Source organism: Apium graveolens, chromosome 9, assembly GCF_009905375.1.
Source record: "Apium graveolens cultivar Ventura chromosome 9, ASM990537v1, whole genome shotgun sequence".
Lineage (NCBI taxonomy): Eukaryota > Viridiplantae > Streptophyta > Magnoliopsida > Apiales > Apiaceae > Apium > Apium graveolens.
The window spans coordinates 237,459,728-237,473,501 of record NC_133655.1 but is presented as its reverse complement, the minus strand read 5'-3'; the positions used below and the strand labels follow the sequence as shown (position 1 = coordinate 237,473,501).

At 32.4% G+C, this 13,774-nt stretch overlaps 1 protein-coding gene across 1 annotated transcript; it reads right to left on the bottom strand.

The window, feature by feature from the left end:
• Positions 1 to 8,419: 8,419 nt before the first annotated feature.
• On the bottom strand, positions 8,420 to 10,652 carry LOC141682538 (peroxidase 29). Its single transcript, XM_074487225.1, has 3 exons — positions 10,181 to 10,652; positions 9,723 to 10,080; positions 8,420 to 8,839 (listed from the first exon to the last, which is right to left on the bottom strand). Exons 1-3 carry the CDS (start codon positions 10,403 to 10,405, stop codon positions 8,451 to 8,453), a joined length of 972 nt encoding a protein of 323 aa, XP_074343326.1. The 5' UTR covers positions 10,406 to 10,652; the 3' UTR covers positions 8,420 to 8,450.
• Between the last annotated feature and the right edge of the window lie 3,122 nt (positions 10,653 to 13,774).

The window sequence follows — 13,774 nt, the reverse complement described above, 5'->3', positions numbered from 1 at the left end:
CTTCATCCTTTGATCCAAGAAAATGAACCCATGAAAACTTTGAGAAATCATCTACAATCACTAGGCAATATCTTTTCCTTGAAATTGACAATACATTGACTGGTCCAAAAAGATCCATGTGTAGCAGTTATAGTGGTTCATTAATTACAGATTCAAGCTTCTTACTGAATGATACTTTCTTTTGCTTTCCTTTCTGACAAGCATCACACAGCCCATCCCTTATGAATTCTACTAGGGGCAATCCTCTAACTAAGTCCTTTTTTACTAGATCATTCATTGTTTTGAAATTCAAATGGGACAGCTTCTTGTGCCATAGCCAACTTTCAACTGGACTTGCTTTGCTGAAAAGACAAGTAATTGATTCAGCATCTGTAGAGTTGAAGTCAGCTAAATACACATTCCCTTTTCTAACTCCAGTTAGAACCACTTTGTTGTCCTTCTTACTTGTGACAATACAGGCTTCAGAATTGAAGGAAACAGTGTTCCCTCTGTCACATAGTTGACTGATGCTCAATAAATTGTGTTTAAGACCATCAACTAATGCAACTTCATCAATGATGACATTTTCTTTTGAAATCAAGCCATATCCCGTAGTGAACCTTTTGTTGTCATCTCCAAAGGTTATGCTAGGGCCAGCTCTCTCCTTAAACTCTGTGAGCAGGGTGAAATCTCCTGTCATGTGTCTTGAACAACCACTGTCCAAGTACCATAGATTCCTTCTTTTTCTCTGCACACAACAAAATCAATCAAGTTGATTTTGGTACCCAAGTTTCCTTGGGTTCAGCCTTGTTAGTCTTTTTCCTAGACTTCATTCCTCCTGCATCTTTTGACTTAGGTAACTTTGGGTCAACCTTGATCTCAGATGTAGTTGGTTGAAGAGTAGGGTTAGTCACAGAATCATTTAGCACATTTGATTGAATTTGATAAGGCATGGATTGTGCAAACATATTATTCCACATAGGCATGTTGTATGGCATCTGAGGCATACTGAATGCAGTAAAATACGGATTATTAACATATGGCATGTTTGCAAAATGTGCATGAGGATTCTGATGAGACATAACAGGCATATCATGCAGAGGTGACATAGACATGTTAGGCATGGAGGGAGTTAAAGGCATGGGAGCATTCTTAACAGATTTACAGTTATCAGATAGATGATTAACACTTTTACAATGCACACAGCTTTTTCTAGGAGCATACTTATCAGGTGTGTAATTGTTGTGTTTATTAATCCTTACCTTCCCATTTCTATTAGATTTTCTTTTAGTTTCCTTTTTATCCTCAACCAATTTAAGCCTATTTTTCAGCTGATCTAAAGTCATGTGTCCTATGTTCACCTTACTGGCATCTTTGGATGTGCTAGCTCCTTCTTTGACAAAGTTCTTGAAAGTTGAACCATCCTTCTTATTGAAATTTTTCTTTTTAGAATCACTTTCCTGTTTTAATTTATGAGCCTTCAATGGATGCTCTTTTTCTTCCTTCAATGGATAACTTTCATCATCCGTTGATTCCACATCCGTTGATTCCACATCCGTTGATAATCCATCAATTAATTATAACTCCTTTTTGTTTTTCTTCCAGGAATTCTCACAAAATGATTCAATTCCCTGAACCTTGGCAATCTGAACACTAACATCCCTAGATGTTTTCCAGGCCTTGATTACCTCTTGCTCACTTTCTAACTGTTTAGAAAGAATTTCTACTTTCTTAACAGCTTCTTCTAGTTCACTCTCAACAATCAAGCATTTAAGTTTAATCTTTTCAAGCTCAATTACCTGATCCTCTAACACACCATTCCTATCACTTAAAAACACATTATTCTCTTTGATCCTTGTGTTTTCTTTAGCTAGTGATTTAAGGGAAACACGCAAATGATATAATTCATTGGACATATCATTTATGGCTTCATTGCATTCATTTTTAGAAAGTTGAGAGAGGTTAGTAGTAATTATCTGGTTGCTTGATGAACTAGTTTCATTTTCATCAGAATTAGCCATCAGGGCTAGGTTGACATATTCCATATCATCATCTTCATTGGCTCCATCTGCTGCCCAGTCATCTTGAGTGAGAAAAGCTCTTTCCTTTTGTTTGAGCAAATCAAAATACTTCTTTTTGTAATCAACTTGCTCAAATTTCTTCTTGTCAAAGGTTGGCTTTCTGCACTCATTTGCAAAGTGTCCACTAATGCCACAGTTATAACATTTGAACTTAGACTTGTCCACCATGTTTTTGTTTGACTTAATGAATTTTACATTTTTCCTGAATTTCATCTTTGCAAACCTCCTGGACAGAAAATCCAGATGTTCATCAACATCATCAGAGTCATCTTGACTGGAATTGTCTTCATCCTCAGCTACTTGCTCTTTTCCCTTGCTTGATTCTGATTTGCTTGTGCCAATTTTGAGACTTGGCATTGTCTTCTCCTCAATCCTGGCTTCAATTTTCTCATTATCAGCTACAAGTGCAACTGATCCCCCTTTTCTCTTTCCCTTTTCCACCAGCTCATCTTGCTCCATCTCAAGTTCATAAGTCTTCAAAATTCCATATAATCTTTCAAGTGTGAAGTTCTTATAATCTTGAGAATTTCTTAGAGAAACAGTCATAGGCTTCCATTCCTTTGGTAGAGACCTCAGAAATTTTAAGTTGGAATCTTTGACTTGGTACACTCTACCATACAGCTTCAATCCATTTAACAGTTTCTGAAATCTGTTGAAGGTATCATTTAATGATTCTCCTTCTTCAAAGTGAAAATATTCATACTGTTGAATAAGAAGCTACATCTTGTTCTCTCTAACCTGCTCAGTACCTTCACAGATGATTTGCACAGTATCCCAAACTTCATTTGCAGTTTGGCTATTGATGACATTGTCAAACATATCTTGATCTAAGCCATTAAACAGAATGTTCATGGCTTTCTTGTCCTTGCGAATTTCTTCCATGGCTTTAATAGTCCATTCTGCTTTTGGCTTGGGAATGGACTGTCCAACAACAACTGTTGCAGTAGCAGCTGTTGCAGTCCATGCAGTTGATGTAGCTTTCATCCTGAGACAGTAGATGTAAATGCATCTTCACTTTCCAGTGATGATAGTTATTTTTTTCCAGGACTGGAATCTTTATACCAATATCCTTCCTACTCATGTTGGTAGCAGGAGGATTCTTCTGTGCACTCATGATGTTAGCAGAATAGATCTTTAAACTTTTTGTATGTTAAGAGCTTTCTCTAATACCAATTGTTATTCCCAGTGAACTAACAATGAGATTTACAGAAGGGGGGTTGAATGTAAATCTCAAAACTTTTTCAAGTTTTGAGCAGTTTCTAGTCTATGTGTTTTGATGAGCAAGTGTGTGTGAATTGCTTTAAGCTAATGCAGACAAATATATATTCAAACACAAATGTAAAGAACACAACAGACTTAAAAACTTTTCTGGTGGATTTGTTGTTCCACCAGAGATGTGTTATTTCAGAAAATCTGTGATTCAAAGAATTAAATCACAGCTGCTTCCTAGTACAAACTAGATGATTTTCTCTCTGGATTTTTCTAAACAGCTCTGGAAAATTCACATCTAATTACTAGCTGCTACTTGGTTTATATATCACCAAGTTTACAAGTGAAGACAAAACTGTAAAATACAATTAAAAGGTTCTTCACATGTTTCTTCTTCATTTCTCAATCCAATGCAATTTAGGTTTGGTTGTGAATCTTTGAATACTTCCTTGTTTGCACCTGAATAGAAATGCTGCATTTTCTTGATTTCTCCTAGAGGCTGCCACATTCCAGTTTGTCTCTGTCAACCCATGTGCCTCTGTCAGCTTATGAATTGTCACTATCAACTGCTATTGAACTAAGCATCCGTTGAAGCTTTCATCCGTTGATGCTTTATCCGTTGAAGCTTTATCCGTTGATGCATTAGCAGTTAAAGCTTTATCCGTTGACGCACTTATCCGTTGATGGATCTTATCTGTTGAAGCTTTAGAGACATCCGTTGAAGCTTTGTTTCTTATCCGTTGAAGGTCTTTAATATCAGTTGATACTTTTTGACTTATACAAAATTATAAGGCATGAAATATTTACAATTAGCCCTCCTATTTGCACATCCACTAGTAGTCAACATGACTGATAATTTCCCACAACATCTAAGAAGTACAACTTAAATACATAGACTGAAATGTGCTACAATACTAAACTTATTTCTAAGTGAAGCTACTCCTTCAACGGATAGCCAAGATGGTCTTATCCGTTGAGGCTACAAACACTAGATTTCTACTTGAGTGTTTTGTTTAACTTATCATCAAACTAATACACATATTCCTAACAACAGCAAATTCAAAGGTTTGTGTGGACATGTCCAATGAATTTGAAAGACTACATTAGCAGCTAAATGAATAGAATTCATTTCAGTCATCTTCTTCAGCAATACAGTTTAGTTTACGAGAGCTCCATTAAAGCACTTCATTTATAAAGCTTGTAAATATGTTGTTATGCTGCTGAATTTATTGTAGCTAATCAATTTATTGATTAGATTGTAGCAACCTCAAGGATTATATTAATAAAATAATATATTCCTCGAATTGTTTTATTTCTAATTTGATTTCGTACTTTTAATGAAGAACCTGTAATCGAATTGAAAAGATTGAAGGTATCGTATTCAACCCCCCCCCCTTCTACGAAACTTTGGGACTAACAAGCTACCGTTTTACTTGACGAGAGACGTAAATTAGTCCCCCTTCGAATAAGAATTGGAACCCGATCACTTCGGAAGTGTGGCATAAAGTATAAGATGTCGGTCAATGGCACAGTGTGGCATAAGGTGTGATTTAGGATTGTGGGACTAAAGATAAGTATTTGTTATTAAGATTTATTGATTGATTAAGAATTGTGTTGATGTGGATTATAGAATATGTTGTGTAATTCATTTTTATCCTTGTCATAGAAAATAAATTGTGTGATCTTTATTATCGAATATTTGTACAATCCTATATGATAGATGTTACGTGTTATGTATCCAAATTATGTTTATGAAAAAAATAAAAGATATTATTTTGAGCCGTCAAATAGTAGTTGCTTGCAGGGTTTCGCAGCTTATTCTTTTAATATTTCAGGTTTTGTCTAAGAGTTCGAGTTGGATAGCATTCAAATTTCGAGACCTTTTTAATTTAGAATTAATAGTCCAGAAGTGTGGGCTGTTACAGTTGGTATTAAGAGCAGGTTATCTTTTGGAGTGTATTAGGGATGTGACTGGTACATTCCCTAGGATTCGATCTTGTGGATTGTAGTTTGACCTTTGGTAGATCAGGGGGTAGATGTGTTATGAACTTTAAGATTGTTGTGAATTTGGGGACCAAATTCTTTTTAAGGAGGGTAGTATGTAATATCCTCTAATTTTTAGAATAATAATAATAACAATAGGATATTGAAAAAAAGATTAAAAATTTGATTAAGATTATGATTTAAAATTGAATTAGAGTAATGGGATAAAAATTTGGATCAGATTCTAATATGGATAATTTGTAGGTTAAGATAAAGGGTTCAGTATCGTTATAAATACATCATATTCGTCTTTCTCGTCTTTAATATCAAAATTCGTAGGCCTTTATTCATAAAAATTGGCAGTCTTGTAAAATTTGTAGAACATTCATTGTAAGTCGGAATTCAGTGATCCTGGATTTTTTGGAAAGATATTTTCGTTCTTTACAACTTTTGTATTTTGTGTTTTTCAAGAAAACATCGTTTAGAGGGTCAAACAGGATAAACAAGGATCTGATCAGAATTGGAATCGCGGAGAAGTTCGTGATTTTAGATGTGTTGTATTTGATGGGTTGCTAAGGATTTTATGTGTGCTCTAATGTAAATCATATGTTTTCGTGATAGAGGCAAGTAACTTTTCATTGCTCCGTATTATTTGTTTGCATGCATGTATTGTAAGTAACTTTCCGTTGTTCTCTGTTATTTATTTGCATACGTGTTTTCTAAGTGACTATCTGTTGCCCTGTATATTTTTAAACATGAATTATATGTTTGATTATATAAGTGAATCTTTATTGTTCTGTATGTATTGTGTAAAGTGTCATATTATGTGTGATTAGACGTTCTCCGACATTTGTTTAGTTATTATAAGTGTGATACATATATGTGATTAATAAGATAACAAATTTTCAGAAATCCCCAGTCTTAATCATGTATAAGAATAAGATTCCGATCACTGGATAGTGTGATACTTAGAACTTAGAACTAGTTTGTGCACGTTCCGGAACATATCGATACCTTGTCAAGTTTCGGTTTCACTTGACGAGAAGAATTAGAACCCGGTCACTTGGGAAGTGTGACATAAAGTATAAGATACTGGTCAGTGGCACAGTATGGCATATTTGTGATTTAGGACTGTGGGACTGAAGATAAGTATTTTTTATTAATATTTATTGATTGATTAAGAATTGTGATGATGTGGTTTATAGAATATGTTGTATAATTCGTTTTGATCCTTGTCATAAAAAATATATTGTGTGATCTTTGTTATCGAATATTTGTACAATCATATATGATAGATGTTATGTGTTATGTGTCCAAATTGTGTTTCTGAAAAAAAAAATAAAGGATATTATTTTGAGTCGTCAAACGGTAGTTGTTTGCTGGGTTTCGCAGCTCATTCTTTGAATATTTTAGGTTTTGTCTAAAAATTCGAGTTGGATAGCATTCAAGTTTCGAGACCTTAGAATTTGAGTAGATTGACTTTTAGACTTCCGCTTTCAGCTGCGCGTTCGTATTGTCACGACTCACCATTGTAATAGAATTTTGGATTAGTAATTGTAATTTATTTTTGTTTTGATTTAGAATTAATAGTCCGGAAGTGCGGGCCGTTAGATTACTCTTTTTCTTTGGTAAAATTTTATATAATTATTAATTTATCATATCTTAATTAACGGTTCTTGTAATTATCGTGGGAGTTTCGGTTCCTTATTCTACGCTTTTGCTTCTTTAAATGAGATTTGACCACTGGGTTTACTTTTACAATTTCAAATTTTCACGGCTAAAGAAGTACAAACTTATTTCACCTTTTTTGGCTCGTCAGATTATTTAATGTGTGCAAGTTATGTGTGCGCGCGCACGGTAAAATTAGAACCCAAATAGTAGTTTGGTTTTAGATTTTAAAATTTTTAAATAATGATAATGGTTACGTTTTTATCCAAAAACCGAATATAAAAAATACTGCTCTCTCTCCTTTGTGAGTGGTTTTTTTTCAAGAAAGGTTGTTGTAGTAGTAGCTTAAGTCCTATGAAGATCCATGTTATGTTTGTGGTAGTTTGGTGAACGTTAACTAGTATTTTGCTGGTCTCTAATTGCCTGTTGTCGTTTTTATGTTAGGTGGAAGTTTTCCCTTGGCATAGTTTTCATCAGGGCTGTACGAATAAACCGCTCAACCGCATCCAACCGCTCAACCACTCGCAACCGAACCGCATTTGCGGATAATCGCGAAACGCGGGTTGGTTGTGGATTTAAATTTTAAAAACCGCTCATTTACGGTTTGGATGCGGTTTTAAATTCTTAAAAATCGCAAAATCGCAACCGCAACCGCAACATATATTTATAATACAATATATTTTCAAAAATGTAGTTAATATCATATAAATTAATAAGTATACACATTTATCAAATAATCTTAGGTTAATGTTAAGACTTCATTCATCAAATTCACAATCATTATAAGATATATAACCAAACAAATGAAAAATATAATCAACATGTAATTTTTTTTATCATTTTCTTTTTTTTTTCTCGCATCCACATTTTTGTATGTTTTTAATATCCTTACTCCACACGGAGCATTAGTTTATATTTGATTTTTGAATGTAATTTATCACGTAACTTAAACTTCAATTTATTAATATTCCAAATTTATTTTTTTGCAAATTATTAATTATTTTAAAATAAGTGGTTGAACCGCAAACCGATCCGCAATAACCGTAAATTCGCAACCGCAAATGACGCGGTTAACCGCAACCGCATTTGCGGTTGCGGATAACAATTTTTTAAAACCGCTCTTCGCGGTTTGGTTCGACTTTTACCCCAAAACCGATCCGATCCGAACCGCGTAGACCCCTAGTTTTCAGGGGTCTGTAACTCATAGTAGCAGAAGTTTCTTGCTACCTTTAATTTACTTCTTCCGTCCTATTTTACACCTGATTTATAAATAAAGGTAAATTAATTAAATATATGTGTAAATGTCAAATCAACCAGATAAAATGGGACGGGGAGTAATATAAGTCCTGCATTTCAAAAAAAAAAAGTCCTCTTCAATTCAGTGTATATTTGTGTGTTCAACTTTTCAGTTCATAAAATAACATCCGATGGCCAATATGAATCTGAACAATGGATAAAAATGATGCGTGACAAAAATTATTGCGTTGGAGTATGTACACTGTGACAAAATACTTGAACCTCTCTTATCATTTACCTTATTTTGTTACAGCTCCTCCTAATCATGCCTTGTTTACCTGTTAACACGCTATAAGATGAGAGCTTTACAAATGCCGAGGAAAATGCCCTGAAGAACTCCCCTTGATTTGCTGCAAAACGCTGCACGAAAGGCGAGGTTTTGGGGTTGGTCGCTAACTCTGCATCAATTTTTAGAACACCACGCCCTCCCAAGGTGTTCCAGTAGTAGTGGTTATCGAACATGAGTGTGGTGGGATCATTTAGCACAAAGCTAGTATTCGGAGTAAAGGAGCCTAATTGGCAACTTAATCTCAATGACGCCCTAAAATCTGGAGACATTCTTGTGTCACTGGCTAGACGATTCAAAATGTTCACACAATGTGTGACACCTAATGTATGGGCACCTGCATTATAATTCCATGTACCAACATCATCACCATGTGTGCATACTCATAGCAAGACCCAATATTTTGAAAATGCATACTTGTGCTATATAATGGTAACATGTACAAATTTCAAGTACTTTAACTTAAATCAAAACACAAAATTCCGAGCTCTTATTATTGAATTTTATTTAAAGAGCAAAACCTATCTGCTAGTTGTTGGCATAATCTTTATTCGGATATTTATTATTCTATGTATAATAGAGGCATTTTTCATTATGTAGAACTTGTCAATTTGCCATTCATTGGCCCGAAATATGTCAGAAAATCAAACAGACAACAATAGTACTTCAAGTAACTTATCATAAATACTACTACTACTACTACCAAGAATAATAAAATTTGTACATGTTGCTGTAAAGAGCAGTGGCTATCACAGGAAGATTAATTGTAAAAGTTGTCCCTTTTTTGCAGGTACCTTAAATGTAAAACTTCTCCATACAATTTAAACTAACCTTGAAGCAAAGAAGAAAAAAATATACCAGCAAACATGTGTTGTTCAATAGGGGCATTTGCTATTATTGGTTATTGGACCAAATTAGTAAACAGGCTGCTGCTATTATTGGTTATTGGACCAAATTAGTAAACAGGCTGCCTATAATTGGATCCCAAACTGTTTTACTCAAACTGTGATATATATACATAGACAAAGATATAGAGTGAACGGATTAGATAGTACTAGCAAAACTACTAATACTATTTTCTATGCAAGGAATATATTGTAAGATTTATGAAATCCTTTATAAAAATCACATGCAACCAACAAGAAATTTAATATTTTGCATGGCTATAAACTACCAAAAGCATACTCAGAGAAAAATAAAAGGTAGGAGTACTTGCGTACCCATTATGGCAACTGATTCCTCAACTGTCATCCCTTTTCCGCCAAACAGCCGCAGCATCCCATCAACACCAATACTCACCGGTGGCAGCAATGCGTCGGCAGCTTTACTGCTTGGGGCAACGGACGAATCACGCCGCCCCAAAGGAACCGCTATACGAGGTCCTAGTGTCAATGCCACGGCCTCCCTAGCAGCTAATACTAAAATATCAGCACATGATACTTTCAAGGGACATGCTGCTTCCACCATTGATTTTATGTAATTTATATGTTCCAGCTTTTTTACTCCAAAGTTTTTACTTGAAATAATCTCCGGGGTACCGCCACTAGTTGAATCAAGAAGAATAGATGCATCACAGCCCTGTAAAAATGGAAAATCAAACTAGTGTTAAAGACGTATCTCGTAAATCCGATGTTGGAAATGATATTCATAAAAAAAATAAGTGGGAGATTAAACAGACCTGAACTTGGCAATCATGAAAAAGGAGGCGTAACAAAGATGGTGCAGAAGCAGGATCCATGAGATGAATGGAGTTAAGAGCAGCTCTAACAATATTTTCGACTTGCGGGCATGAATCTTTATAGAATCCATAAGAAAGGGTGGTCGTCTGTCCTGCTCTTGCTTCGAGTATGTTACTGTTTAGGTTGAAACTGAACAAAATGAAGATGAACACTGAAGAAAACATGTTTTATGAGCTAGACAATGTGTAGCTAGAAACTAAGATTCCTAACTGGGTGCATTCAAATCTTTCTTGATTGATGTAGTCAGGCCGTCCTTTTAAATACAAATCAGCTAATTAAGTACCATTATTAGATTTACATATGATAAGTTAGTATTTAAAATACATATGGGTCGACACTCGATCGACAAAGAGAAATGCCAATAAAAAAATCTTGGTGGGGATAACTAACATGTGAGTTATGAAATTTATGGCTCTAACTTGGTTGCAAAAGCTCGGCAGTTTTATATTGCTAAGGTGTACAAGGAAAGAAAATTTGAGAATAAGTGAATAATTTTTCCATTATTTTTCTGCCATACAAGTGTCGAGTGTAAACTTCCCGTGGGTTCACCAAATTGATATTTGAAATTAATTGCTCTAACATTGTTGCAGATGCTTCGTACTAAAATTGTTATTGATAATGAAGAGACTCAATTCCAGCTTAAGAAATCAGTTATCTTAAAATTTGTCAGAGTAATGCATTTTTTCATAATGTTATATTATTTTTCGTACCCTTTTTATTATTGAGTAAAATTTTAACTCATAAAGTGGCATCCCATTAATAAAATTTTCTTATTTTGTCTCGGGTCATTTAGAAGAAAAATTGAAAATATATTTGGATTTTTTAATTATTTAAGAGAAGAGGAAAAAAAAATCACATATACATGATAGATAGACTGGACTCCATTTATGTTGTTCACTCTAATAATTACTGTGAGCTCATTGACATACTACATGAGAAAAATAAATGATCTACTAAAATTACTTTTGCAACTGCCAGAATGTATATGTTTTAAGTAAAAGAAAAATTAAACACCTTCTTTATGTATATAATAAAAAGTACTACTACTCATGAGCTTAATATATAATTTTATCTATTGATCAAAATTACTTTTCATTATACATTCCTAATTGCTCAAAATCAGAAAAATACTTTTGTTAAAAAAACATAGCGCGCAGATGCATCCACTGGTGCACAATAAGGCGTTTTCAGCCTGCCAGTTAAGTCATACAACACGACTGATCAAACATTACAAGGGAAAAGAAAATACTATTTGAAAAAGGGGGTTGAAATAGATCATATTATACACATTGTGACTATGATAAATGTGTATAGTTTGTGGTGGCAAGTGAACAAATAATTGAATCCACACATTGCTGTGTGGCTTCATCAATGTTCGGCCTGGGTAGGTTACAGTTGAGAGTTTGAATTTTAATGTCATCCTCTCTGGGATTAATGTTTCCAACTCATCCTCAAGCTATCAATGTTAAGTCAACCAACCAATGCTCATATCCTACTGCTATGCTTTCTTACCTTGTTTTTTATACTATGTATATAGTAACTTCACTCATTACTTAAACTAACGAATTATAAATTTAACGAGAAAAAAAAAAGATGAGTAAATTGATCAATTAATATTTAATATATAAAAAATAAGGGTGGAAAAATAAAATAGTAGATGTAAGTGAATATAGTTATTTTTTATAATATAAAGTTTTTATTATTTTTTAAAATTAATAACATTTATTAATAAGCCAAAATCTCCTTGGTATTTGGTTTCACTTAATTTTTGGTACAACCACCTTTTAGTTTCATTTTTTCATGATTCATGTTATAACTCTAATTCTAATTTTATTATTATTATTTTTTTTATTTTATATGACTTATAATTCTATATATATATTATTTTTACCCGTTTTTCTTTATTAATAAATTTCTTAAGTGATACTTTCTTTTCACTTATTTTTTGGTTCTATCACTTTTTGTTTTTTTTTGTTTTTATGATTCATGGTGTAACTCTAAGTATAATATTTTTATCTTTTTTAATTTCTATATGACTTATAATTCTATATGTATTATTTTTACACGTTTTTCTTTATTAATAAAATAAACATATTCACTTATTTTTTAATTCCACCACCTTTTGATTTCACCTTTTATAACTTCAAGTGTATTATTTTTATCCTTTTTATTCCTATATGACTTATAATTGTATATATATATTATTTTTACTCATTTTAAAATTTTTTATAAGCCATAATTTTTTATTATTTTTATAGGTTTGAATCCTATTTTTAATTATATTTTAAAATAAATAAGTTCATAAATTGGCTCAACTAAATAGGTTCTGAGAAATATAAACCACGATCAAGTAAATAGGCCATGTGTTTAAATTGATATTTTTTAATTTAGAATTTTTTAATTTGTTGGTAGAATTTCATTTTAATAAAATGGTATTAATATTATAAAAATTATATTTTGGTTTCACCACTATAAAATAATAAAATTGTTCAAACCGTAATATGATTATAATTCTATTTTCGTAGAACTCCAAATTATTTCTTGATAGGGTACTTGGTTTAATCTTAGTACGGTTACGCCGTATTTTAGTTTCATCCCTAAGGTTCCCTTTCATGTAGAGTTCAATGTTATTTTTTAATAAAATATAGATTGGAATCATATTATAATTACAATATTTCTATTTTTCGTAGAATTCTTTTTTATTTTTTATTAAAATAATAAAATGGAATCCTTTAAATAGTGCTATTACTAATTAATAAGGAAATCATCTTTTACGGGATACTTTGGTTTCACCTATATTCGGTTTTACGAACTTTTCGTTTCACCGTTTTTAAATCTTGCCATAGCTCTAAATATATCATTTTTATTATTTTTTATTCATATATGACTTATAATTCTATATGTAATACTTTACCTGTTTTTTGTTTCTTATATACCATATATTTATATTGCTTTTATATAAACAAAATCGTATATACATTGTAATTTCTAGATTCATACCTACAGAATGTTATTTTAGCACCAAATACAAATTTCTACATGCAAATTATGCAATTACAAACTATATAAAAACACAAAATTCAGCTAATAAATAAGAAATTTAATATGCAATTAGTTAGTGTTGTTGATTTAATTTTTGTTAAATTATCCAACAATCATGTCACGACTAAAGTTTTGATGTAAAATATTAGTTATGTCTTTGTGAACAATAGATACATAATAACGTTGAGTTTGTTGTTATAATAAGATTTGAATTAATGAAAGCTACATATAATTTAAAAATGAAAATTGCAATAATCGTACAATTTTATTTATTATATATTTTAATAAAAAAATTAAAATAAATTTTTATAATCATAATTAAATATTAATATTTTGATCTCGGCCCTACTTCGCACGGGTTATCTACTAGTATTTATAATTGAGAGAAAAATTAAAAGAAACGGTATAAAAATGAGAGAAAATGAACCTCACCGGGAGAGTATAAGAAGCGTACAAATAAATTTACCAAAAATTGTAATTTACTTGTTAGA